Source organism: Entelurus aequoreus, linkage group LG03, assembly GCF_033978785.1.
Source record: "Entelurus aequoreus isolate RoL-2023_Sb linkage group LG03, RoL_Eaeq_v1.1, whole genome shotgun sequence".
In the NCBI taxonomy this organism is placed as follows: Eukaryota; Metazoa; Chordata; class Actinopteri; order Syngnathiformes; family Syngnathidae; genus Entelurus; species Entelurus aequoreus.
The window spans coordinates 58,090,950-58,117,297 of record NC_084733.1 but is presented as its reverse complement, the minus strand read 5'-3'; the positions used below and the strand labels follow the sequence as shown (position 1 = coordinate 58,117,297).

The 26,348-nt window shown below is 40.8% G+C and overlaps 1 protein-coding gene across 5 annotated transcripts in view; it reads left to right on the top strand.

Moving 5' to 3' along the window:
• Nucleotides 1-26,348, top strand: part of LOC133646673 (latent-transforming growth factor beta-binding protein 1-like) — a 321,379-nt gene that overhangs the window by 53,847 nt on the left and 241,184 nt on the right. For all 5 annotated transcript variants that reach the window (XM_062042297.1, XM_062042299.1, XM_062042298.1 and 2 more), the window contains exon 3: nucleotides 1,801-2,071. In XM_062042297.1, the coding sequence (XP_061898281.1) occupies nucleotides 1,801-2,071 (271 nt within the window). The remainder of the gene's footprint in view (nucleotides 1-1,800; nucleotides 2,072-26,348) is intronic.

The following is a 26,348-nucleotide window of genomic DNA, read 5'->3' as shown; positions in this document are numbered from 1 at the left end:
TAGACTCCCTTTTTAGACCAGTTGATCTGCCGTTTCTTTTCTTTTCTTTTCTACTCTGCTCCGGGGTGGACCGCTAGCCTGTCCATCAGATGGGGACATCTCTACGCTGCTGACCCGTCTCCACTCGGGATGGTTCCCGCTGGCCCCACCATGGACTGGACTTTCGCTGATGTGTTGGACTTTCACAATATTATGTCAGACCCACTCGACACCGAGGATGTCGTTGTGGCTTGTACAGCCCTTTGAGACACTAGTGATTTAGGGCTATATAAATAAACATTGATTGATTGATTGATTGAATAGCTGGTTGAGAAAGGTTTTTCTTAAACTGTTCAACAATTTGCTCACGCATTTGTTGACAAAGTGGTGACCCTCGCCCCATCCTTGTTTGTGAATGACTGAGCATTTCATGGAATCTACTTTTATACCCAATCATGGCACCCACCTGTTCCCAATTTGCCTGTTCACCTGTGGGATGTTCCAAATAAGTGTTTGATGAGCATTCCTCAACTTTATCAGTATTTATTGCCACTTTTCCCAACTTCTTTATCACATGTTGCTGGCATCAAATTATAAAGTTAATGATTATTTGCAAAAAAAAAAAGTTTATCAGTTTGAACATCAAATATGTTGTCTTTGCAGCATATTCAACTGAATATGGGTTGAAAATGATTTGCAAATCATTGTATTCCGTTTATATTTACATCTAACACAATTTTCCAACTCATATGGAAACGGGGTTTGTATATTTCCAGCAGTTTGCAGACCGACCGGACACTTTCTCTCCGCGCCAGTGCGCCGTTGCCTTAGAAACGCTCAAGACGAAGGTAGCGCTTTATTACGCAGACCTCCGTCAAAGAGGTTATGTTTTCGCCAGGGTTTGTTTGTCTGTTGTTAGCAACATTACTCAAAATTTTATGGATGGACTTTGACTAATTGTCCATAGAAAAAAACAATTCCTCTTATCTACTTCTCCCTTTTTACGTAATTCCACGCCCTAACCTTCCGATACTGTCCTCTGGTGCCATGCTGTGCAGAGAATTATGGTAAATGTAGTTTATTTTCAGACCGGCCAAAGCAAAAGCACCAGAAAAAACTACATTCACAAAGTTTTCGTTTTATACCGTCAGACGTCACAGCATTGTGTAATGATTTTGAAACCGCAATACCACGGTATCTACAATACCGTTACACCCCTAGTTGATACTAAAAAATGTAATTAAATAAACTAAATAAATAATAATACATTGTAATTTATCAGCATCATGGTCTGGTGGAGGACTAAATAAGACTGCCCACACAATGGCACATTCAGAAGAGACAGTCAGAAAGCAGCTTGGAGATGGCCTGTAAAACTAAATCTTTGCAAAAGTTTGACAAAACACCACCATTACATGCATTATAGGCCACAAGGAAGTCTTTTAAATGTAGAAAAAAAACATCATAATGTGACCTTTTTAATGTTGCCAAGTCAGGGTGCAAGTTCGTCTCCAAAAAAACAATCATTGATACTGATTCAGTTGTAAATGTGTTTGGAACAAAACTTAGGTAAGTTCACAATTTCAGGTACACTATTTAGGAGTTGTGTTGGATTCACAGTAAGCAGCACGTTTAAAAAACAAAAAACAAACAACTTTTAATCATCACAGCGCCCCCCTCCAATTACACAAAAGGTACAGAAAATGTACAGAAGTTCAATCTGATTGTAAACATTTAAAATGAACCCTACTGTTGAGGTCAGGGAAATGTTCTAAAATGACCCTCTGCAAACATGGTCTCCCATCTGTGTTCTCTTTTCAGCCGACTGCCAGCCACCCTGCCAGAACCGCGGTTCATGCAGCCGGCCGCATACCTGCGTGTGCCGCTCGGGTTTCCAGGGTCCCCGCTGTGAGGAGGTGGCTCCTGAGCAGGTGTACATCCACGACAGAGGGGCCTTGAGGCGTATCCAGCCGGGCAGCAACCCTTTCCAGAAAGACCAACCACGTAGACGGCCTGCCGAAAGGCAAGCCATTGATAACGGCAAGGTTCAGACACCGCAACCTGCGACCACCAAGCAGCCCGTTCACACTGTGTAAGTGATTCAGCTGTGCTCTTTTTTAAAGCGAGAAAGCCCCATTGACTTGCCAAACAATGAGCGAGTGTGCATTAAATAAGTCTTCAGTTAACCACCATCACATTGACAGACAGCTACTGTACCGCTAACTGTTCAGTGACAAGCTAACTGTTCAGTGACAAGCACCTACTCAGTGGCCTAGTGGTGTTAGAGTGTCCGCCCTGAGATCGGCAGGTTGTGAGTTCAAACCCCGGCCGAGTCATACCAAAGACTATAAAAATGGGACCCATTACCTCCCTGCTTGGCACTCAGCATCAAGGGTTAGAATTGGGGGTTAAATCACCAAAAATGATTCCCGGGTGCGGCACCGCTGCTGCCCACTGCTCCCCTCACCTCCCAGGGGGTGATCAAGGGGATGGGTCAAATGCAGAGGACAAATTTCACCACACCTAGTGTGTGTGACAATCATTGGTACTTTAACTTTAACTTTAAGCCAATTGTTCAGTAACAAGCTAGCAGATCAGTTAAAATCTCACTGTTCAGTGACAAGCTATATTAGTTTCACTTTGTAAACCTAATTGATCAGTTATAGTTAGCTGGCTGCTCAGTTACAAGTTAACTGTTCAGTCACAAGCTTACTGTTCATTGACAAGCTAAGTATTCAGTTACAAGCTAATTGTACAGTTACAAGTTAGCTGTGCAGTTACAAGCTTGCTGTTAAATGTTCAGCAACAAATGCTAACTTTTCAATTACAAACTAACTGTTCAACGCTCCATATTTCCTTGTGTTGCTCATTTTCATAATTTTCTATTTTTTTTTCATTCTTTACAATCTTTTTGTAAAGCTTGTGTGTTGTTAGCAAAGATAAACTTGCAGTACATGTCATCAGTTTCAGCATATTTGTTAGCTAGGTCTCAGTAGCCTTAAAAGCCACAGGCTTGAGGAAAAGAAAGGTTCTTTTAAAATGAAGAATATTATACTGTCAATGGAAGACATTGATTAAATAAAACTGACTCATGAACAAAAGCTGTGCCATTTTACCAACTCACACCTGTTGTTTCAAATGTCAGTAGCCATGCAGGATAAGCAGTTTTATTTTTTTCTGAACATGAGATAAAATATAATTCAACAAAATAACTATCAGTACTACAATAAAAGATGCAGCACAGCATGATCGAATGCCAAACCATTTCGAGAGTGTTGCAAGTGAATTTATCTAATGAAAAAGAAACCCACTAGTTTGTTTAAATGACCTTTAGAGCCATACAGGGAGGCCTATGAAAAAAAGATATAAACAACCAGATTCTGACATTTTAAAACTCTTTTTGAACAAACAGCTGTTTAATTACAAACCTCTTCAACTGTGTGTTTACAATCGCGATACTGTAAATCATTCCAGATGACTGTATTTAACTGTTATTCTTTAATATACACTATGTAAAACACATGTCAAGGCTGGTAAAAGTTTACTTCCATTTGAGATATTAAGGTAAATCCATAATGTATGGACAAATATAACACAGTTCACCAGACATAGTGTTAACCAGGTTATTTTCCATAAAAATAGACTGGGACAGATATATTTTCTTTTGACAGCTTCCCGTTTCTCCTCCTGATTTTAGAATAACTAAAACACATCCAAATGTTGAACACTTATTTTGCAGTAAGCTCTCTGAAGACTGCTAATCAGACAGGCTTAATAGTTTCTTGGCTTACAATGTTTTAGTTGCAGTTTGCTGGCTGATTTTATAGTCTTGTTTCGAGATATTGAGATGTTTGTCAAACAAAGGCTTTCTGGGAAAATGTTCATAGTTCATAATGATTTCAACTATCAGTTGTCAAATTGTTTAAATTTTGTGACCTGGGCTCTTTCTCTCTTAATATAAAGTATTGTCCTTGCTAGTATGGCTGATTCTAACGGTATGAATTCAATAGTACCTCAATCATGTATACACTTAGTGGAAGCTCCAAAATAAGTTTTCCAGTATGGATCAATTATTTTTAAGACACACTGTCACCATCATGACAATTTTACAGTTGGGAAAATGTGATCCCTAGCTTTTTTGCTAAAGTTATACGATACAGTGCCTGTAAAGGTTTAAGAATGGCAACGACGTTGACATGAATGGATGAATGGATTTAATTTCTGTTGGTTAGTGTGGAACTTTTTATTTGATGTTCAGTCAAACTGGAAGTTGACCTGTGTCATGAAACATACTGTGTTGGACTTGACTGATAGAATGCTCAAAACGTTATGGCACACCACATCAAAATATGGAATGGATATTTTTTTTTTTTTTACTACCGGTAAATGTCCTCGACACCCATGTTTCAGGCTGGCTGCTCTGCAAACAAACCCTGCCCACACTGCTTTGTGCCTCGTCTGCCTGGAGCTGCTGTGACGTAGATTACTGTAATAACCTGTATATCACTCAAAAGGGCAGATTCTAACCATTGGAATACTTTCTATAGTTCAAGACTAATTATATTGAATAAAAATTGCTCGTCTGTATGACAAATTTGTCTGGCGTTCAAGCTTGTCATGATGTCTCATCCACATGTGCACGTGGGAAGAGTGTGCACACGAACAAAAATAATCCCTGAGAAGCAGCTTACCATTTGCAATCATAAAATATACATTTAATAATAGCTAATGTTAGTATCTAAACTTTGCCAAATCACTATCATTAGCTGACCCCACACAAAGCTAATGTGCATGCAAGTGTTATTATATACACGCGTCATTACAATGCGTCATTATGTGCTAAAAGCTGTAAGAGGGCGGGATATAATACTTACAACATTCTGGAAAGTTAGTGGCCGCGTAAAAGTTGCTAATTAAGTCAAAGACAAAATGTTTTAGTTTCTACAGTGTGTGGCTATAGGGATTTTGGGGTGACCGGATAACTCTAGAACATATGTTTTTTTATAGGTAGTAGGGAGACCCCAACTGTGTTGTGTTCTCTGAAGGGAGGCTCACTGCACAATTTAAAGGCCCCTGATTTATCCTGTTGAATAAACCAAATGGTCATCCACAATTAGAAACTTGCATGGGGCTTTTCTTGTTAATTGTGTCATTCTTTTTGACATCTTGTGTATTCGCCAAGGTGTAGTTATAGTTTGGCTTTGTGAGATTTCCAGTTAATTAAATTGTTTTCACCACTTTCCAAAGTGATTATCTGTGAGTCATAGTAAATCTATTTACGACTCTGTGAAGTCTGTACACTTGCCATGTGTACTCCTCTTTGTTGTTGACTTACACAACAAATTTGTTTTCTGACTCACAGTTGAGGTTCAAATAGAGTGACAGTAAAAGGAAGACAGTCCTGCTGAGTCACGGGTGCCCTTATGGTGACTGTTCACCCTCGTAATTCTGCTAAAGCTGACTAACTATTTGTAAGAAGTGCGTTTGGGCTCTAGATGAGACGTTTCCCTCTTCCTGAATTCAAGATTTCCCGGCATAGAGCTTAGACCAGTGGTTCTCAAACTTTTTTTGTCATCCCCCACTTTGGACAAGGGGGAGTTTTCAAGCCCCACCTGCCCATCGCCCCAACAGAACGCTAATGCCAAGCTTAACATTTTCAAATTTATCGAACATCAAGTAACATCAAGTTTTATACATTCAAACTCAATAACATAAGATAAAATCAAGTTCAATAATACATAAAATAACTGTGCAGCTGTGGTATAACTTGCATCAAGTTCAATATCAAATAAAATAACTTGCATCAATTCAATAATAAATCAAATAAAAGTGTTATAACTTGCATCAAGTTCAATAATAAATAAAAAAAAGTGTTATAACTTGCATCAAGTTCAATAATAAATCAAATAAAAGTGTTATAACTTGCATCAAGTTCAATAATAAATAAAACAAAAGTGTTATAACTTGCATCAAGTTCAATAATAAATCAAATAAAAGTGTTATAACTTGCATCAAGTTCAATAATAAATCAAATAACTTGCACCAAGTTCAATAATAAATTAAAATAAAAGTGCCACTTTGCAATCTTTGCCGAAAAAAGGAGGACAGGGCAAGTGAACATGAGTTTTACAGTACTCCAGCATTAGTGGCTGCAATGAGCCTGTTTTGCACTGCACAGCTTTTCAAATCGGGGTTGCAGGCTTGACACTGCCACTGTTAAAACCTCATTGAATTCGGGGCTGAGCTGCCTTGACGCGAGTGTTTCCCGGTGAATGACACATTGTGTCCAATGCGCATTTGGCGCAACCCTCTTTATTAGAGCCTGCAGCCCGTTTCTTGACTTTGCCATGCGCGCCATCAGAGCAAAAGCCCACACAGTTTTCCCATTTAAGGTCGTGTTCTTTGAGGAAACTGTCCATTATCTTGAACAGCTCATCAGCAGTGGCTCTATTTTTTATGTATTTGCAAAACAGCAAATCCTCGCACAGTGACTCGCAATTCACAAAGCTTCCGCTTAGCCCCGCCCCCATTAGTTACTGTTGCTGTCTGTCAAACTTTCGCTCCTACCTAGAAATGTAAAGCATACAGGAAAAATAAGTAATTTACATTTATCTATATAGCGGATTTCACAGACAGAATCACAAAGTGATTTCCAGTGTGTATAGAAAATGAAAGCATAGTAAAAAAAAAATCAAAGAATATAATAATAAAAAAATTTAAAAAATCAAAGTGAAATTTCCTCCCGTTCCTTGCGCCCCACCTGTCATGTCTCTATTCCCCACCAGTGGGGCGCGCCCCACACTTTGAGAAACGCTGGCTTAGACTAACTATTAGTTGCGGTTATAGTGTAAAGCCCTGAACATGACAGGTGGAAAATCTGCTAATGTTGTAAATTGTTTATTTTCCTGATACTTCCAGGAATCTTTAGGACAAATTGTAGTTGAAAGCGCAGATCTTATGGACTGAAAGGAAGTTTTCTGCATTCTTTTGGCATAGACTTGCCTTTAAAGGGTGGAAAAGTGTTCCCTCTGCAAGTCTTGGCTTCATATATCTGATTGATGTTTCACTGTGCCAAAGAAAGGAAAGCACAAGCACCATGAAGTCATGGAGTGAGATAGCGAGACAACCCCATTACCTGGCCTTGCTATTTGAAATAATGAGTAGGGAGGACTGACATTTAGTTCACAAATATCTTTTTTCAATCTAAATGCCCAGGGAGTAAATTCCTTCCCATACGTGCAGCTACTTTCCTTGCACGTTCTTCCTACAGGAGAGGGTGTCAGGTACTAAATAAGTCTGTCTTGGATCACATTTGGCTTTTTATGTCAGCAGCACCCTGTTATTGACCTCACCTGTCAAGCGGCGCCAAGAACACACGATAGTTTTGAAAAATGATTAGACAGAAAAGCGGAGAGAGACGAAAATTTTAATAAAGAATTGAAAGCAATAATCAGGGTGATAACATGCTTTCTATATCAACAAGGTGGGTTAAAGCCCCTTTCACAAAGTCTGTAAAAAATTTAATTGTTCGATCTTTTATTTCCATGTTTACAGTATCTCACACAAGTGAGTATACTTTTCAGCAATCTTTTTTACATACAGTATATTCACTAGGGACAATGCAATACAAATGTAACTTGGATACTTGAATAATTTAGTAGAGTAGTCATTGTACATACAGTATATACAGTATATTATCCACTGAAAATAAGTCAACAACCAGCCATCGGAGTAGCTAGCAACACATTTGGGACGGCATGGCTCAAATGGGACGGCGTGACTCAAAAGGTAGGCGTCCGAGCCAGCAACGTGAGGGTTCTAGGTTCTTGCTGTGTCCTTCGGCAAATCACTTGAATGTGTATGAATTTAAATGCATGTTTGTTGGTGGTTGGAGGTGCAAATTGGCAGCCTCACTTATGTCAGTCTTCCCCAGGGCAGCTGTGGCTACAAATGTAGTTTATCACCATCAAAGTGTGAATGTGAATGAATGATGGGTTTTCAGTTCTCTGTGAAGCGCTTGACTTTCTAGAAAAGCGCTATATTAATATAATCCATTATTATTATTATTTATATTATTATTATTATTATTCTGAACATGATAATTGTGTCTTGCCTGGTTGTTGCATCTACTGTTGCATGAGTGCTGCCGGCACTGGGGAGCTGAAGTTCATTGAGGAAAACTTGAATTTCAACATGTACTATGACATTGTGAAGCACAGCATTATACCTTCCCCTGGGAAACTGGGCTGCATTGCTGTTTTCCAACATGATAACAAGCATAAACACACCTCCAAGATGACAAGTAGTAGAGTAAGGTGAAAGTGAAGTATGTCTCCACATCCAAACCCAATGTGATTCCAGTAACACTCGTGCAGCTCTGGTCGATTCCATGCCCAAGAAGATTAAGGCAGTGTGTTGTGATCCGCTGCGCGGATCGTGTTCTGTTTGGGTTTTTGGGTCACTTGTGTTTTTCTGTTAGTCTTGGTCTCCTTCTAGTTCCTGTTTATGCACCTCTATGTTGGTTACCATAGCAACTTATTACTTTCACCAGCCGCTTGTGTTCCCGACGCCCACCTGTTTGTCATCACTGACATTATTATTTAAGCCTGCCTTCCCGGTCAGTCTGTCTTGCTTCCTAGTTTGTTTCCATACAACAGATGACGACTTTTGTTTCCTGCTCTGAACCTTCTAGCTCCCACGCTAAAGGCTCTGTTTACCTTCTAGCTCCCACGCTAGCTCCTTTTGTTTCTGCCTTAAGTGCTATGAGCACGTTTTTGTTTGTTCCAGTATTATTTATTTCTTAAATAAATCATTTCTTACCTGCAAGCTGTGTCCAAAGCCCGTCTGCATTCCTGGGAGAACAACACCCGCATCACGATGCGACCCGGTAGTCTCAGTAGGAAGCAAGCAAGAAAAGGTTCTCTCGCTGCGGGCATGACGGAGGCGGATGAAGGTGCGTGGATGGTTCTCCGAGCGATGGAGGCAGAGACGCTCCGCTGTTCTCCAGATGAGGAGATGATATGGGGTCCTGGAGGTCTTCTGGTCCCGATCGACTCCATCTGGCCCGGGGAGGTCCGCTCTCAGCCCGCTCGTACGTGTCAGTGAAAGCGGAAGTCACCCAAGAAGGCTTCGGCCTGCGGCAAAGACGCACCAACCCCGCAATTCTTCCCTCCGGAACACAGCCATCTGCAAGCAGCCCAGGATTCCCCTCTTCAAATGTCTGGTAATTCCATCGATCACTTTGCCAAAGAATTGTCCTCCTGGCCTGTCAATCACTGGGACTGCAGCTATGATGTCATTCCGTTGTCGCCCCCTGATGACACGCCCCGTCCACTTTTCATGACGTCATAGACAAAGACATTTTCGTACATTCTGTCAATTCTTTCTATCAGCCATTTACAAATGACTTTAGTTCTACAATTACGCATTATCAGGACATTTTTTTAAAATCTAAAGCTAGTCAGTCCCAGTCACCTGACTTTCTAGCTCCGCCCCCAGTTACTTTGGCCCCACCCCCTATGACTCAAACTCCGCCCACTCCTTTGTTTTCTCCCTCCTGGGCGCCCCTACAGTCAGTAGGAGCCAGGGTGGCTCAGTTCCTGTCAGCCGAACTGCCACGCCCTGCAAAACCTTCTCTGCCTGCTGTTGCTCCAGGCCTGTCTCCACCTCCTCTGTCTGCCGTGCCACGTGCTGCTCAGCCTTCTCCACTTCCTGTTCCAGCCCAGTCATCTTCCGGGACAATCCTTGAGAAGTACAGTCCTGCTTGGGTGGATGAGTGGTACCGGAAGGTACTAATTGAACTAAAACTTGAGGAACAATCCCAAGCAGCAGAGGACACTCCGCCTGCCATTGGGGAGCGCAATGGACTTTTTGAACAATCAAAAGGGGAGGAGCCTACCCCCCTCCTCACCCCCTCCCACCCACCCCTTAAGACTGTTCCAGACTGCACAGAACGCGTCTGGGATCCGCATCTTGAGGGGGGGGCTAGTGCTGGGTGTTTTGCTAGTGAGAGGGCACAGCTTCTCCCAGCCAGGCAGCAACCTCCGGCCCGGCCGCCACCACCAGTCCTTCGGCCTGCTAAGCCGCAACCCCCTGCCCGGCCGCCACAACCGTTTTTTCGGCGTGCTAAGCCGCAACCTCCTGCCCGGCCGCCACCACCGGTTTTTCGGCCTGCTAAGCCGCAACCACCGGCCCGGCCGTCACCACCAGTCCTTTGCCGTGCTAAGCCGCAACCCCCGGCCAGGCCACCTCCGCCAAAGTCACGCCCAGCACCTGCTCCAAGTCTGGTTTCCACACCAGCACCTGCTCCAAGTCTTTTTTCCACACCAGCCCCTGCTCCAAGTCTGGTTTCCACACCAGCACCTGCTCCAAGTCTGGTTTCCGCACCAGCACCTGCTCCAAGTCTGGCTTCCGCACCAGTACCTGCTCCAAGTCTGGTTTCCGCACCAGCACCTGCTCCAAGTCTGGTTTCCGCACCAGCACCTGCTCCAAGTCTGGTTTCCGCACCAGCACCTGCTCCTAGTCTGTTTTCCACACCAGCACCTGCTGCCACGGTAACGACAGCGGCTCCTGCTGCCACGGCAACGACAGCGGCTCCTGCTGCAACGACAGCGGCTTCTGCTGCCACGACAACGACAGCGACTCCTGCTGCCACGGCAACGACACCGACTCCTGCTGCCACGGCAACGACAGTGACTCCTGCTGCCACGGCAACGACAGCGACTCCTGCTGCCACGGCAACGACAGCGACTACTGCTGCCACGGCAACGACGACGACGTCGTTGCCGTGGCAGCCGTGGCAGCAGGTGGGCGTGAGTGGCGCCAAAAGTTCAGCAGCCGGAGAGTTCTACGACAACGTCAGCGGCTCCTGCTGCCACGGCAACGACAGCGGCTCCTGCTGCAACGACAGCGACTCCTGCTGCCACGGCAACGACAGCGACTCCTGCTGCCACGGCAACGACAGCGACTCCTGCTGCCACGGCAACGACAGCGACTACTGCTGCCACGGCAACGACGACGACTCCTGCTGCCACGGCTGCCACGGCAACGACGACGACGTCGTTGCCGTGGCAGCCGTGGCAGCAGGTGGGCGTGAGTGGCGCCAAAAGTTCAGCAGCCGGAGAGTTCTACGACAACGTCTTGGGTGTCGCTGCTGTTTGCGCCACTGGCGTCCATTCACTGACCTCCGAGAGAGCCGCCTGCAGGCCCCTGATTGCTGCTTGCGCAGCCGGACAACTCGAGGTCGCTGAGACGACGATGAGGGCGAGGCAGGAGGCGGCGTTGTCGTCATTGCCGTGGCAGCCGGAGCAGGAGGCGGCGTCGTCGTCGTTGCCGTGGCAGCAGGAGACGACTCCTGAAAACTCAAAAATGTAGAATATTGTGCAAAAGTTTGTTTCCAGAAATTAGATTTACAAGGTGAAATGATTGTATGACATAGGCTCATGACATGCAACTCAATATATTTCAAGCCTTCTTTTGATATCATTTTGATGATTATGGCTTACAGTTTACGAAAACCTCAAATTGAAAATCTCAGAAAATTTGGGGTTTTCATAATTTGTAAACCATGGTCATCAAAATTACAACAAAGAAAGGCTTGACATCTCACTTTTAATGTAATGAGTGTATATCACATATTAGTTTCACATTTGAAGTTGAATTGCTGACATGAATGAACTTTTGCACGATATTCACATTTTTCGAGTTTAACCTGTAAATAAATTTGACTTGACTTATAAGGCATATTTGATAAATTCCAAATGTTATGACCATTGAGGTGCCATTAATAAAATTAGCTGTCTGTTATGGTGTTTTAGTGAAAATATCAAAACTTTGCCATCCGACATTCTTTTTGTTCTAAGTCTTTAGCTACCTGGAAAATTCCATACTTTAAAATGTGACCTTGGCCTGTGTGTGGGAGCTGCCGTCCTTCTTTTACCCCCTTGTAAAAGTTTTAACATCTGCGAGATCCTATAACATCCATTCACCCTATTTTATTTTAGTGAACCATTCAACTGTGAACACCAAATAGCCCAGTGTATATTTAAAGTTTCCTCACCTGAAATGTGATGTCTTTAGTAGTGACTACTTTTTTTTGGGGCTTTCCCATTAGGTCGGGTGTGTTCAAGCAGTAGTAAAAAATATGTTCCTGCCAGCATGAGATCTATAGATCACAGCTAGTCGCCATACCAGACCTGTGATGAACACCCATGGCTGAGCTGGAATCGTGATAATACATAAAGCACCATCTCCTTTGAGAGCTTCATATCAACTACACACCCCCATTAGTCCATGACATCAGTCATGTACAGGAAATGGAGCGGGGCAGAGCAGGATGTGTGTGCAGCATGTACATCATCCCTCCAAAGGTCAGCTTGCTCTCATTTGTCTTATACAATCTCTCTCAAAAAGGCACCTGGGCGGTAGATGAAGCGCTGATGTTAAAGGAATATGGTAATAGATGGCAACAAGCTTATCTGTTAGGTGAGGTTTCCAGTCAAAAATATTAGTAACCCGAATTCCCATGAATGATGACTTTGACAAGATTTCCTGTGAGTTGACCCTATAACAGGTGACAGTAAGGTGAGTGTAGGATCAAAACAGGGGCGGATTGGGAGTAAAAAAAACATCTCTTCCTGGACTCTTTGACCCAGACCAGCCCAAAACCGATGGGTTGAAGACGATTTACAAACCCATTGTTACACACACACACGCACACACACACAAACACGCACGCACACACGCGCACACACGCGCACACATTTAATGCAGGTTTACTTCGAAATACAAGGGACTAATATTTACATTGTTAAATATCAGGATGATGGCTAAATGGCTAAACTGTAAAATAACTTTCAATGGCAGAAAAGTTGTGGTTATTTCGAAACATGCATACAATTACAATATGATACATCACATATTTCCAGTATTCTCGTTACAAAATATCAGAAAAAGAGTAGGACGAAGCATAGCTTATTTAAGCCTACCCTTTTACATTTCATAGCAATTACTAACATATTTGTTTACTTCCTGTTCTCAACTTGTTCTTCCTGTTCTCAATTTGTACACAGTCTAAATACATGAATAATAAAGTTCTCAATAATAAGTTAAGTAGGTTGTATTAATGTAATTTTTTCACAATTTTATCACAATGTATTTGTCTAGCCCTGAATCACAAGTGCCTCAAAAGGCTTAATAAACCAAAATGACATCCCCTGATCTGAACCCACACCCAGGCAAGGCAAAACTTCAAAAGCCCAAGCTGGGAAAAAAAGAAACCTTGGGAAGGGGCCGCAGTTGTGGGCACCCCCCTCCTGGTTTGAACGGCTTCAATAGATTTTGAGTGGGTACATTATTGAATTATTACAATAATAGATAATGTGCGAGTCCATTCCATGTAGAAGCCAGCAGGAAGATCTTCTTGCATGTAGATATGTTGACAACGCAGGTATGTAGAAGAGTGGTCCACACCTCTCCAGAGATTATCCACGACCACCTGGTATCCTCTTCATACAGGGGGTGGGTTACAGAGCAGCAAAGAAAAGCGGCAGATCAACAGGTCTAAACAGGATCTATTCAAAAGCCAGAGTAAATACAAACCCCGTTTCCATATGAGTTGGGAAATTGTGTTAGATGTAAATATAAACGGAATACAATGATTTAAATCATTTTCAACCCATATTCAATTGAATGCACTACAAAGACAAGATATTTGATGTTCAAACTCATAAACTTTTTTTTTTTTTTGCAAATAATAATTAACTTAGAATTTCATGGCTGCACACGTGCCAAAGTAGTTGGGAAAGGGCATATTCACCACTGTGTTACATGGCCTTTCCTTTTAACAAAACTCAGTAAACATTTGGGAACTGAGGAGACACATTTTTTAAGCTTCTCAGGTGGAATTCTTTCCCATTCTTGCTTGATGTACAGCTTAAGTTGTTCAACAGTCAGGTCTCCGTTGTGGTATTTTAGGCTTCATAATGCGCCACACATTTTCAATGGGAGACAGGTCTGGACTACAGGCAGGCCAGTCTAGTACCCGCACTCTTTTACTGTGAAGCCACGTTGATGTAACACGTGGCTTGGCATTGTCTTGCTGAAATAAGCAGGGGCGTCCATGGTAACGTTGCTTGGATGGCAACATATGTTGCTCCAAAACCTGTATGTACCTTTCAGCATTAATGGCGCCTTCACAGATGTGTAAGTTACCCATGTCTTGGGTACTAATACACCCCCATACCATCACACATGCTGGCTTTTCAACTTTGCGCCTATAACAATCCGGATGGTTCTTTTCCTCTTTGGTCTGAAGGACATGACGTCCACAGTTTCCAAAAACAATTTGAAATGTGGACTCGTCAGACCACAGAACACTTTTCCACTTTGTATTAGTCCATCTTAGATGAGCTCAGGCCCAGCGAAGCCGACGGCGTTTCTGGGTGTTGTTGATAAACGGTTTTCGCCTTGCATAGGAGAGTTTTAACTTGCACTTACAGATGTAGCGACCAACTGTAGTTACTGACAGTGGGTTTCTGAAGTGTTCCTGAGCCCATGTGGTGATATCCTTTACACACTGATGTCGCTTGTTGATGCAGTACAGCCTGAGGGATCGAAGGTCACAGGCTTAGCTGCTTACGTGCAGTGATTTCTACAGATTCTCTGAAGTCTTTGATGATATTACGGACCGTAGATGGTGAAATTCCTAAATTCCTTGCAATAGCTGGTTGAGAAAAGTTTTTCTTAAACTGTTCAACAATTTGCTCACGCATTTGTTGACAAAGTGGTGACCCTCGCCCCATCCTTGTTTGTGAATGACTGAGCATTTCATGGAATCTACTTTTATACCCAATCATGGCACCCACCTGTTCCCAATTTGCATGTTCACCTGTGGGATGTTCCAAATAAGTGTTTGATGAGCATTCCTCAACTTTATCAGTATTTTTTGCCACCTTTCCCAACTTCTTTGTCACGTGTTGCTGGCATCAAATTCTAAAGTTAATGATTATTTGCAAAAAAAAAAAAATGTTTATCAGTTTGAACATCAAATATGTTGTCTTTGTAGCATATTCCATTTAAAATGAGTTGAAAATGATTTGCAAATCATTGTATTCCATTTATATTTACATCTAACACAATTTCCCAACTCATATGGAAACAGGGTTTGTAAATTAGTTTTTCTCTATCTATTGCTGGTAGGGCATTCTAGAGTACTGGAGCCCGAATAGAAAACTTTCTAGACCCTGCAGACTTTTTTTGGGCTCTGGGAATCACCAATAAGCCGGCGTTCTTGGAATGCAGATTACGGGACGGAACGTTCAGCGCATTACACTCAGCAAGATAAGATGGTGCTAAACCGTTTAGTATTGTGTATGTGGGTAACAAAACCTTAAAATCGCCGCTGAAGTGTACCGGGTGCTCGTGCAGGTGAGACAGTACAGGTGTAATATGAGCCCACTTTCTAATCAAAAGTCTAGCAGCTGTATTTTGTACCAAATATTTTAATGCTGGACTTGGGTAGACCCGAAAATAATATGTTACAGTAATCAGGACGGGATGTAACAAACGCATGTATCTCAGCGTTGCTGGTGGACAAAATGGGACAGATTTTGAAGATATTACAGAGATGAAAGAAGGCTGTTTTAGCAACTTGCTTAATGTGCAGCTGAAACAATGATGTTCACTGGTTCGCTTTGTACAATTGTTTTATTGTTGAAATAATGTCAAGAGAATGTTCTTTGTACTTTGTAAATACTTTGAGTTTGAACAGTTTCTTAAACTGAATCGTATTTATGTATTGTTTGAATTATTTGCTTAATCCATTCCAAAATCAAATTTCACACACTGATATACTGAAAGTCTTAAATGTTGTATGTGCACACAAATCTTTTAAGTTGCATTGTTATATATTATTATATTTCTCTTCCTTTGCTGAGAAGAAGTGTTGTTTTTTTGGGTAGAAGGTCATAGTTTATATCAGGGGTCACCAACCTTTTTGAAACCAAGGGCTACTTCTTGGGTACTGATTAATGCGAAGGGCTACCAGTTAGATACACACTTAAATAAATTGCCAGAAGTAGCCAATTTGCTCAATTTACCTTTAACTCTGTTATTATTAATAATTAATGATATTTATCTTTGTGGAAACACTGATCATCTTAATGATTTCTCACAATAAATATATATAGAAACAGATAAATATCAATATGCAACACTTTATTTTTATATTTTCTCTAAGTGCACATTTTTCAAATTGAACATTTTCAAATGATCACTTCTAAGACAGTCTTGTGAAATCACAATATCCCATTTTAACTAGCTAGCCACTAACATTTTTTAACAAATCATGAATTACTTTGCACCATGTTTGTACAAATAATAACTCATGTAAAATACAAAAGTAAACTCTCAAATTTTTAAATCATGTCACACTTTGAACTGGACACCAAATCTGTTATCTGTTTCTTTGTCAGTTAGTGGGAAGCCTGGCATTGCATGCTGTTAACTAGTGTGTTGTACTCTGGTGTGTAACTTGACACTGCAACTCTGAGTGAGTCTTGCAGATGTGCATCAGTGAGGCGTGTTCTGTGTTTGTTCTTGATGAAGTTCATGTCAGAAAAGGCTGATTCACAAAGATAAGATTTTTCCTCATTGTTTGCGGAACCTTCTTAATCTTTTGGACATATTTTCACAGCAATCTGGCCTTAAGATATGATAAATGTAAAATGTTAAGGATCGGAAATCTAAAGGGAACGTCCTTTCGAATGGAATGCAAAGTGCCTGTTTTGTGGACAGATGGACCAGTTAACATACTTGGTGTTGTTGTCCCAGAAAATCTGGAAGATCTAGGCTCAGTAAATTATGATAATCGACTAAGAAAGCTGGACAAAATTATGCAATTATGGAAAGGGAAATCCCTAACCTTGTATGGTAAAATGTCTATTGCCAACTCGTTAATTATTCCTCAATTTATTTATTAGTTTTTGTCATTACCAGCTCCATCACAAAACTTTTTTAAGATTTATGAGCGGAGGGTCTTCGATTTTGTCTGGAACGGCAAACCAGAAAAGATTAAAAGAAAGGTTTTGTACAAAGAGTATGAATATGGGGGCCTGAAACTTCTCAACCTTGAAGCTATGTGTCTGTCTTTAAAAGCATCAATTGTTCCAAAGATGTATTTAAACATTGAGTGGTACACAAATGTCCTGTTGGACAAAAAACATGTACTGTATCAAAATAAATTGTATCCTTTTTTACAAGTGATCCCCTCCCAGAGAGTCTGCTGGGAAACATGGCGGGGTTCATAAAGGAAACAATCCACTCATAGTGGTGTTTTCAATTTTATGTGCCAGAAAAAAGAGACGATATTTTGCAGCAGTTAATATGGATGAACTCTAATATTGTAATAGATGGAAAGCCTTTCTTTTGGAAAAATATGTTTGAAAGAGGAATCATTTTTGTCAATGATATTATCAATGCGAATGGTAAAATTATGAAGTATGATGAATTTAGAGCTTGCTCAAGCTTTTCATTTTATCAACTAACTGGAGTAATTGGGAAAAGATGGAAACAAATAATTAATTATGGAACTACTAAATTATTAGTTTGTAAACCTCTAATAAGAAATTCTAGTTGGCAAAAAGGAACTAAAATAAATAGAAAAATATATAATTTGTATTTAATAAAGAAATCTTTGAAGGCTGCCTCATACAACACAAATGGAAAATGGGAGGACTTTTTTGACTGCCCTTTGCCATGGGATGCCATATTCAAACTAATCTATAAAACCACTATCGATGTGCAAAATCGTTATTTTCAAATTAAAATTATTTATAACTTCTTACCCACAGGGAAAATGTTAAAATTATGGAATATGACAGAGTCAGATGATTGCCAATTTTGTTGTCAGGAGCCTGAATCCACCCTGAATTTGTTTTGGTATTGTCATATTGTTTCTTTGTTTTGGGTGGAAGTTGAAAAAATGTGTTTAAGGATTGGTGTGTTTATGAAGCTTAATGTGGTTTCTGTTATTTTAGGAGAGTTCATTGACAATCATGATTTAGTCAATTTAATTATAGTACTCGGTAAAATGTTTATTTTTAAGGCCAAAAACAGATATTCACTTAGTGTTACTTTCTTTAAAACATTTATTCAGTATTTTCTAATTTTAGAAAGTTACATGGTTGAAAACGATAATGATGCCAAAAAACATTAAAAAAAAGATGATAAGTCCTCAAAGGCTTATTTTGAAAGTATAATTATTTTTATAGATTATATGATATCTGTTGTTGTGTTCCCTAATTTGAGTGACCTGGACATAATCTGGACTGTACATAAATGCTTATTTTGAAAATGTAATTTTGTTTATAAATTATATGCAATCTGTTGTGTTCCCTAATTTTTTTCTGTGTACATGAATGAAGGTGTGTGTTGCTGAGTCCGACTTGGACATTATCTGGACTGGGCCTGGTTTAAAAAACCCTTTAAACAAATCTAATTTCATTGACAACATTAAGGCCCTTTTTTAAAAAATAAAATAAGATAAATAAATAAAAAACATTTTCTTGGAAAAAAAAGAAAGTAAAACAATATAAAAATAATTACATAAAAAATAGTAATTAATGAAAATGTTAGTGGACCAGCAGCCTATACAATCATGTGTGCTTCAGGGACTGTGTCCCTTGCAGATGTGTTGTCTATGTTGTGGGAACCAGAATATTGGTAGCAGAAAGAAATAACCCCTTTTGTGTGAGTGGGTGTGGATGAGTGTGCATGGGGGAGGTTGTTTGGGTTGATGCACTGATTGAAAGTGTATCTTGTGTTTTTTCTATGTAGATTTAATTAAAAAAAATATATATATATTTGTATTTTTATTTTAATTTTTAATTTTTTATTTTTTTAGAACAGGCCCGCGGGCGACTCATCTGGTCCTTACGGGCGACCTGGTGCCCACGGGCACCGCGTTGGTGACCCCTGGTTTATATCATCTTATGTGATATATTTTATTATATGAGATGTCCAGTTTATTTTATGATTTATTATAACTCCCCACAATTTGGTTTATTTGACTCTGTCAAACTCTGTCACTATTACCAAATAGCATTAGTTTTACTGAGTCTGTTTTCGTCAAACCATCTCTTTGTCAGGACTTGGACTATAGCGAGGTTTGTTCTCCCGAGGTGCAAATGATTTGGACCGGACATGGCTTGGAGGTGGGTATATGATTTAATATAATGACAATAAAAAGGAATAAACAAAAGGCGCGCACAAGGGCAGAAGTACAAAACTTGGCTATGCCCCCCCCCCCATCCTTATGGACAGATCCCAGATGTGTCCAAAACAAAAAAAAATTAACAAGAGCCATGGGAGGGCGGGAGGGGGACATGGCGGTGGGTCGCCAGACCACGTGTCCCCGAATCCACCGGGGAAGAATCAGGTGGCGGCGATGCGTAGACCGCCGCTGTACCTGACGAGGTGGGCGACTTGGGAATGGCCACATCCATGGCCGATGAGGAGGTGGGCGCACTTGGCGTAGCAGACGACCAGGTAGTGGCCACACTCGTGGCCGACGAGGAGGCAGGCGCGTCGTCATCGTGGCAGGCGTGGAAGCTGTGCGCGTCGTCGTGGCAGGCGTGGAAGCAGCAGATGAAGCAGGCGCGGGTGCAGCAGACGAAGCAGGCGGCGGGTCTTGGCATGGCGGGTCTTGGTCTTGGCATGGCGGGTCTTGGTCTTGGCATGGCGGGTCTTGGTCTTGGCATGGTGGGTCTTGATCTTGGCATGGCGGGTCTTGGTCTTGGCATGGCGGTGCTTGGTCTTGGCTTGGCGGTGCTTGGTCTTGGCTTGGCGGTGCTTGGTGGCGTGGAGCTGCTACTGGCGGCACTTGGCGTCGTGGAGCTACGACTGGCAGCACTTGGCGTCGTGGAGCTGCGACTGGCGGCACTTGGCGTCGTGGAGCTGCGACTGGCGGCACTTGGCGTCGTGGAGCTGCGACTGGCGGCACTTGGCGTTGCGGAGCTGCGACTGGCGGACGACCAGGGAGCGGCCACATCCATGGTCGACAGGGAGGTGGGCGCGCTGGCGACATCTGTCAGGACTTGGACTATAGCGAGGTTTGTTCTCCCGAGGTGCAAATGATTTGGACCGGACATGGCTTGGAGGTGGGTACATGATTTAATATTATGACAATAAAAAGGAATAAACAAAAGGCGCGCACAAGGGCGGAAGTACAAAACTTGGCTATGGCTATAAACACAAAACTTGCACAAAGGCAGAAACTATGAACAATGAAACAAAAACACTATCTGTGGCATTAATAAACAAAAACTTACTTGGCATGGAAGCTATGAAACAAGCCGCGTGAACTGAGCATGAAACAGAGTGGCAGGAGTGTGATGTCGCCAGGGAGACTTCCTGGCAACAATTGGTTTAAATAATAGTGACATGATTAGTGAAAACAGGTGCATGACTCAAAACGTGAAACAGGTGCGTGACATGACGATGTGAACCAGGTGAAACTAATGGTTGCTATGGTGACAAACAAAAGTGCACAAAAAGTCCAAAAACCGAACATGGCTAAAACAAAACATGATCACACAGACATGACACTCTTTAATTAGTTAATTTCTTCCATTATCATTTGTATTTGCTTCTGTGTTCTCTCCTGGACAAAACAGCTGTGTCGTCAGAAAATAGCACTAACTTTCAGTCCTTTGTAGCTTGCAAATGTCGTTTATATAGAGATTGAGCAGTTTTGGGCCCAGTGTTGATTCCTGGGGTACGCCGCTATTTTGCCGACCTTCACATACTGCTTTCTGTTAGTCATGTAACTTTTTACCCAGTTCAAAACCTGATCCCTGATGCCATATCTTTCAAATGTGTTAGGATATTATGATTAATTGTGTCAAATGAGTTTGTTAGATCCATACACACTGCAGCTGAACACTGTTTACCATCTATTGCACTGGTAATCTCTTCCGTTATCGAATAATGTCATCAATGTTGAAATGTAGGCTCTGTATTGTGTTCCGCATGTGTTCCACTTTTATTTATGAATGTGTCCAATCTGTTGTTAAATGGTCTTTCAATAACAATCAAAACTTTTGGAAGTAAGGAAACAGGTATACAGTTTATAAACTGGTGTTTGTCTCCAGTCTTATAAATCAACTTCTGATTTTTTCATTTTGTTTGGTAATTAGCCTTTTTGAAGTTCAGGCATCTGGTCAGGATGCCACCCGAACGCCTCCCTAGGGAGGTGTTTAGGGCACGTACGACCGGTAGGAGGCCACGGGGAAGACCCAGGACACATTGGGAAGACTATGTCTCCCGGCTGGCCTGGGAACGCCTCCGGATCCCCCGGGAAGAGCTGGACGAAGTGGCTGGGGAGAGGGAAGTCTGGGCTTCCCTGCTTAGGCTGCTGCCCCCGCGACCCGACCTCGGATAAGCGGAAGAAGATGGATGGATGGATGGAAATGGTCGGTTACTGATATACATTGAAGGTTATGAAATCTTTTCAATAACCTTTTTTATCGTTTCTATGTCAATTATGTTACAATCAGTTGAGGTCTTAGATTTACATTTATTCACAATTTTCATTATTTCCTCTTCTGACATGTCCGTGAAGTACATCGAGTTGGGATTTCTGTCTATGGTATCATACAAGTCCTCAACTGGCACTGGAACTAGAATTATTTCCTCCAGAATTGGTCCAATGTTTACAAAGTAGTTATTAAAGCTTTCACTACTTTGTCCATATTGTCATTTTTTTTACGTTTCTGTCTGTTTTGAGGGTAAACCTTGTTATCACCATTTTTAATAATGCTATTTAGGATGCCCCATGTTGCTCTCATATTATTTTAGTTCCTGTCTAATTAATGACTGTAATATTATTTTCTAACTGTTCTTAGTATGCTAGTTAATGTTATTGTTATTGTTATTATAAGTGCTAACGCTGTGATCACAGAGAGGTGACTTTAGCTTGCGCAGCTACAGTGTTGACATACTGAGCCAGTGAGCTGCTCCTGCATTGCCTCATCTAAGCTGGTGAAAGTCAATTCTATATCATAAATCATGCCTCTCAGCTGGATAGTGGACGGTTGCAGCCATAAAACAATAATTTTGTAAACTTTGACATCTAAGACCCGGAGATGATGAGCAAGACACGAAAAAACTCTAATTTGGTAGAGCGGCCGTGCCAGCAACCTGAGGGTTCCTGTTTCGATCCCTGTCTTCCGCCATCCTAGTCACGTTCGTTGTGTCCTTGCACAAGACACTTCACCCTTGCTCCTGATGAGTCGTGGTTAGGGCCTTGCATGGCAGCTCCCGCCGTCAGTGTGTGAATATGTGTGTGAATGGGTGAGTGTGGAAATAGTGGCAAAGCGCTTTGAGTACCTTGAAGGTAGAAAAACACTATACAAGTATAACCCATTTACCATTTGTTTGCGGTCTTTTTTTAACCTCCGGGTGGATTCTGATTAATTATTGATCCAAACGGGAAGATATGAACATACCATCAGTCGGTATCCCAGTGAGAGTAGACATTATACAGTAAGCGATTTTTCTATTATGTTTGTAGTTCGTATTTACTGGTAAGCACTGGCAATATTGCTTTCACTAAAACTTAGTCTGTTTAGCACATAACTTTTTAAACTTGTAGATCATCCTCCTTGTATTAATGCTAAAAAATATAAGGTTCTGGATCATAAAATGTCCCAAAGTAGTCTTTGATGGCTCTCATGAAGTCTTCCATGATTAGTAGTTGTTGTTGAAGGGAACAGCGAAAAATTTGTGTGAAGTACAGTGCTGAGAAGAAGATGCAGATGAGATGCATTGAATTACATTTAAAAAAATCATCACAAACATGACCGACCAGTTTGAGTGATGCATTGCTAATCTGAACCATACTGAGGCAGAAGGAGTCATAATGCCAGCCATGGACATTAAAATAATTTTTAAATGGAGGATATATATACATGAAAATATGGAGAAGATGCTGATGGTATGTTTGACAGAAAAGCAGTACGAAGGCGATACCATAGAAGTATGATTTCCAAGGTAAATGCTTTATATTTATGTTATTACATTACTTCATAAATTTACTACGGTGGAACCTCGATTTACAAACTTAATTGGTTCTTAAACATGGTTTATCTGATCATTGGGTCCACTTGTATTATCTCCATATACAAACGTAGATATAATTATATATTTTTTATTATATGATAAGCTGACAGCCCACTGGAAAAATTCCAAGCGCTGAAAATATGTTCTTAAGGCAAAGTTTCAGGTTTTATTTTGGACAATTCAAAGGCCTTGGGGCTTTTGCTGCAATGTAATTTGATATTATCCAGCCCATACACCACATTAACAAGTAATGTATTTCAAATGTTGCTGCTCTTTTGGAGTCATCTTCAAACAATATAAAATCACAGGGTGAAACTCATGGTGGTCTTATCCTGCAGTGAATGTGCTTTCTTATTTATATTTAAATCTGTATGTAGTGTCTCCAAATAGCCTTCGATAAAATGATACATACACTGTTTTAGAATACTCATTTTACTTGCCAGTAATTTTCTTAAATAAAGGGTTTGCATTGGCTGTTTTATTGCAATTGCTATGTCAAATTTATTGACACCTAGATTATGAATTATTTAGTGTTGGAAACGATACCTGAAAATGTCACACTCCGCCTCGGGTGAAGGTAATGTAACCTTTGTAAACCGGACTTTAAAACCAAGGATGGCAAGGTACGCAGTTGTAAACAGTTTACGAACATTTATTTAAACCCTAAAGTGTCAAAGGTGAACAATAATCAACAGGAAACCAAGCACCAAAATCTCAGTAGATGTTTGGTGATGCATGGAGACCTGAGCTCCTGCTTAGGACAGACAATTACCTCCTCTGGCAGTGACAGACAGCACCAGAAAAATTGCATTTTTCCACCTAAATACCCCGTAGCCCCTCCCACTAGCTGGGACCAATTTAACGGGGGGATTAAGAATGCTGTTCTTTTGTAAATACACCATGAATAAACCATCACAAGTCTAAAGTATTCACATAGTACATTTGAGCTTGTAGATCAGTCATTTTTGCTACAGCGGATTCAGGCTTGGAGATCATAACTCTTAAATGTCCAGTGTCCTTCTCTAACGCCCAACTTTTGAAAACCATGGTTTGGCCCAAATGGGGCCTAATCAGTGAGGGCAGGTGTGTTCACCTATATAAAGCCCTCACCCCCACTCTTTTAGCCACCAGTTCAGAGCCGTGGTGAGTGAGAGGTTGTGATTTGTTTGTTGAGTGCATGCTTTTCACTGACTAAAGAGATTGAATGTTTGTTGTTTGTCCATGATGTGCAATTTACCGTTAATATATTTTCCCCACCAATCACTTTTAATTTAGACAATATCTCAATTATTTAGTTTCTTTAAACTGTGTCCCCGTTAATTATACATACATCTGAAATAACTATCAAACTTATCGATATTTTGATTTGATAATCGATATTAGAACAAAAATATTTGGTATTGGCGGTATTGATATTTCACTATGGATCCGCATATTACTAATTATGATATGTGTGTGCTTCTTACTGAGCAGGATAATGCAAGAACTAACCCATTTCCCTAGAATATTTTATTCAATACAGTGGAACCTCTATAAGCAGGGATCTCCAACCAGTACCTTGTTATCTACTAATAGTTGCCACCTTACTTTGAGTAGCTCACATAGGGTCAAACAAATTTTTGCTTAAACTTTTTGTATAGTTATAACTATTAAATTCAGAAACTATGCCTATTTTTAATGTCAAATGACCACACAGTCTGCTTTGTCGTAAATTAAGTTCAATTTAAATGTTGCTGGTCATTTAAATAAAACAAAAGTCACTCACCTGATTGATGATAAAAAAGGAATAGATTTTGATCTGGAAGGATATGATAAAAAAGGAATAGATTTTGATCTGGAAGGATATGAACTAAACTACATCAACAGAACCAACAAAAATGGAGGAGGAGTAGCTGTGTACGTGATGAAGAACCTGAACTACAAAGTGGTAAAAAAACACGTCATTTGCTATAGATAATATCTTAGAATGTATAACCATTGAAATATGTCAGGAAAAAAGCAACAACATTTTCATCAGTTGTATATATAGATCACCTAAGTCAAGTATAGAAACATTTGAAGAATGGATCAAGGCTACTTACATGGACAATGGTCAAAGAATAATGTTCTTATGTGGTGACTTTAATATTGACTTATTGAACCCTAACAAGCAAAAGTCTATTGATGACTTCATTGATACAATGTACAGCATCAGTTTATATCCTAAAATCACAAAGCCAAGCAGAATCACAGGACACTGTGCCACGCTTATTGATAATATTTTTACCAATGATTTTGATTAAAGATTAAAGATTAAAGTACCAATGATTGTCACACACACACTAGATGTGGTGAAATTTGTCCTCTGCATTTGTCCCATCCCCTTGGGGAGCAGTGGGCAGCAGCGGCGCCGCGCCCGGGAATTATTTTGGTGATTTAACCCCCAACTCCAACCCTTTGTTGCTAATAACACTACAAGTGGTCTACTTATAACCGACATTAGTGATCATCTGCCAGTTTTTGCAATATATGATGGAAACTACAAGAAGAACATGGAAGACAAAAGGACATTTCGAAGACTATGCACGGAGAAGAGGATGACTGCTTTCAAAATCGAGTTACAAAAGCAAGATTGGGACAATGTGTACAATGAAAAAGAGGTTGATGAAGCATATGAACATTTCTTAAACAAGTTCATAATACTTTATGACAAACATTGTCCATGGAAACAACTCAGTAATAATCAAAAAAAGAATAATCAACCATGGATGACAAAAGGATTAAAAAATGCTTGTAAGAAGAAGAATACACTATATAGAATATTTATAGCACAAAGAACTACAGAGGCAGAAATTAAGTACAAAAAGTATAAAAACAAGTTAACATACATACTACGATCATGTAAAAAAGAGTATTACAGTGAATTATTGGACAGGAACAAAAATAATATGAGAGCAATATGGGGCATCCTCAATAGCATTATTAAAAATGGCACTAAGAGGGACTACCCCCAATACTTCTTAGACGGAAATAAAAAAATGACAACATAAAGGAAGTGGTTGAAAGCTTCAATAATTATTTTGTAAACATTGGACCAAAATTGGAAGAAAGGATTCTAGACCCAGTTTCAATTGAGGACTATAATGATGGCCTTTCTGTCTTGCCACTGGTGAGGGCGGTCGCATCTCTCTCCGCTCCCTCCTTCCCTGCTTGCTCTCTTTGTTTTTGTCTTGTTTGAACTATTTTGAAGCCTCTTTTCTTGAGCTGTCCTC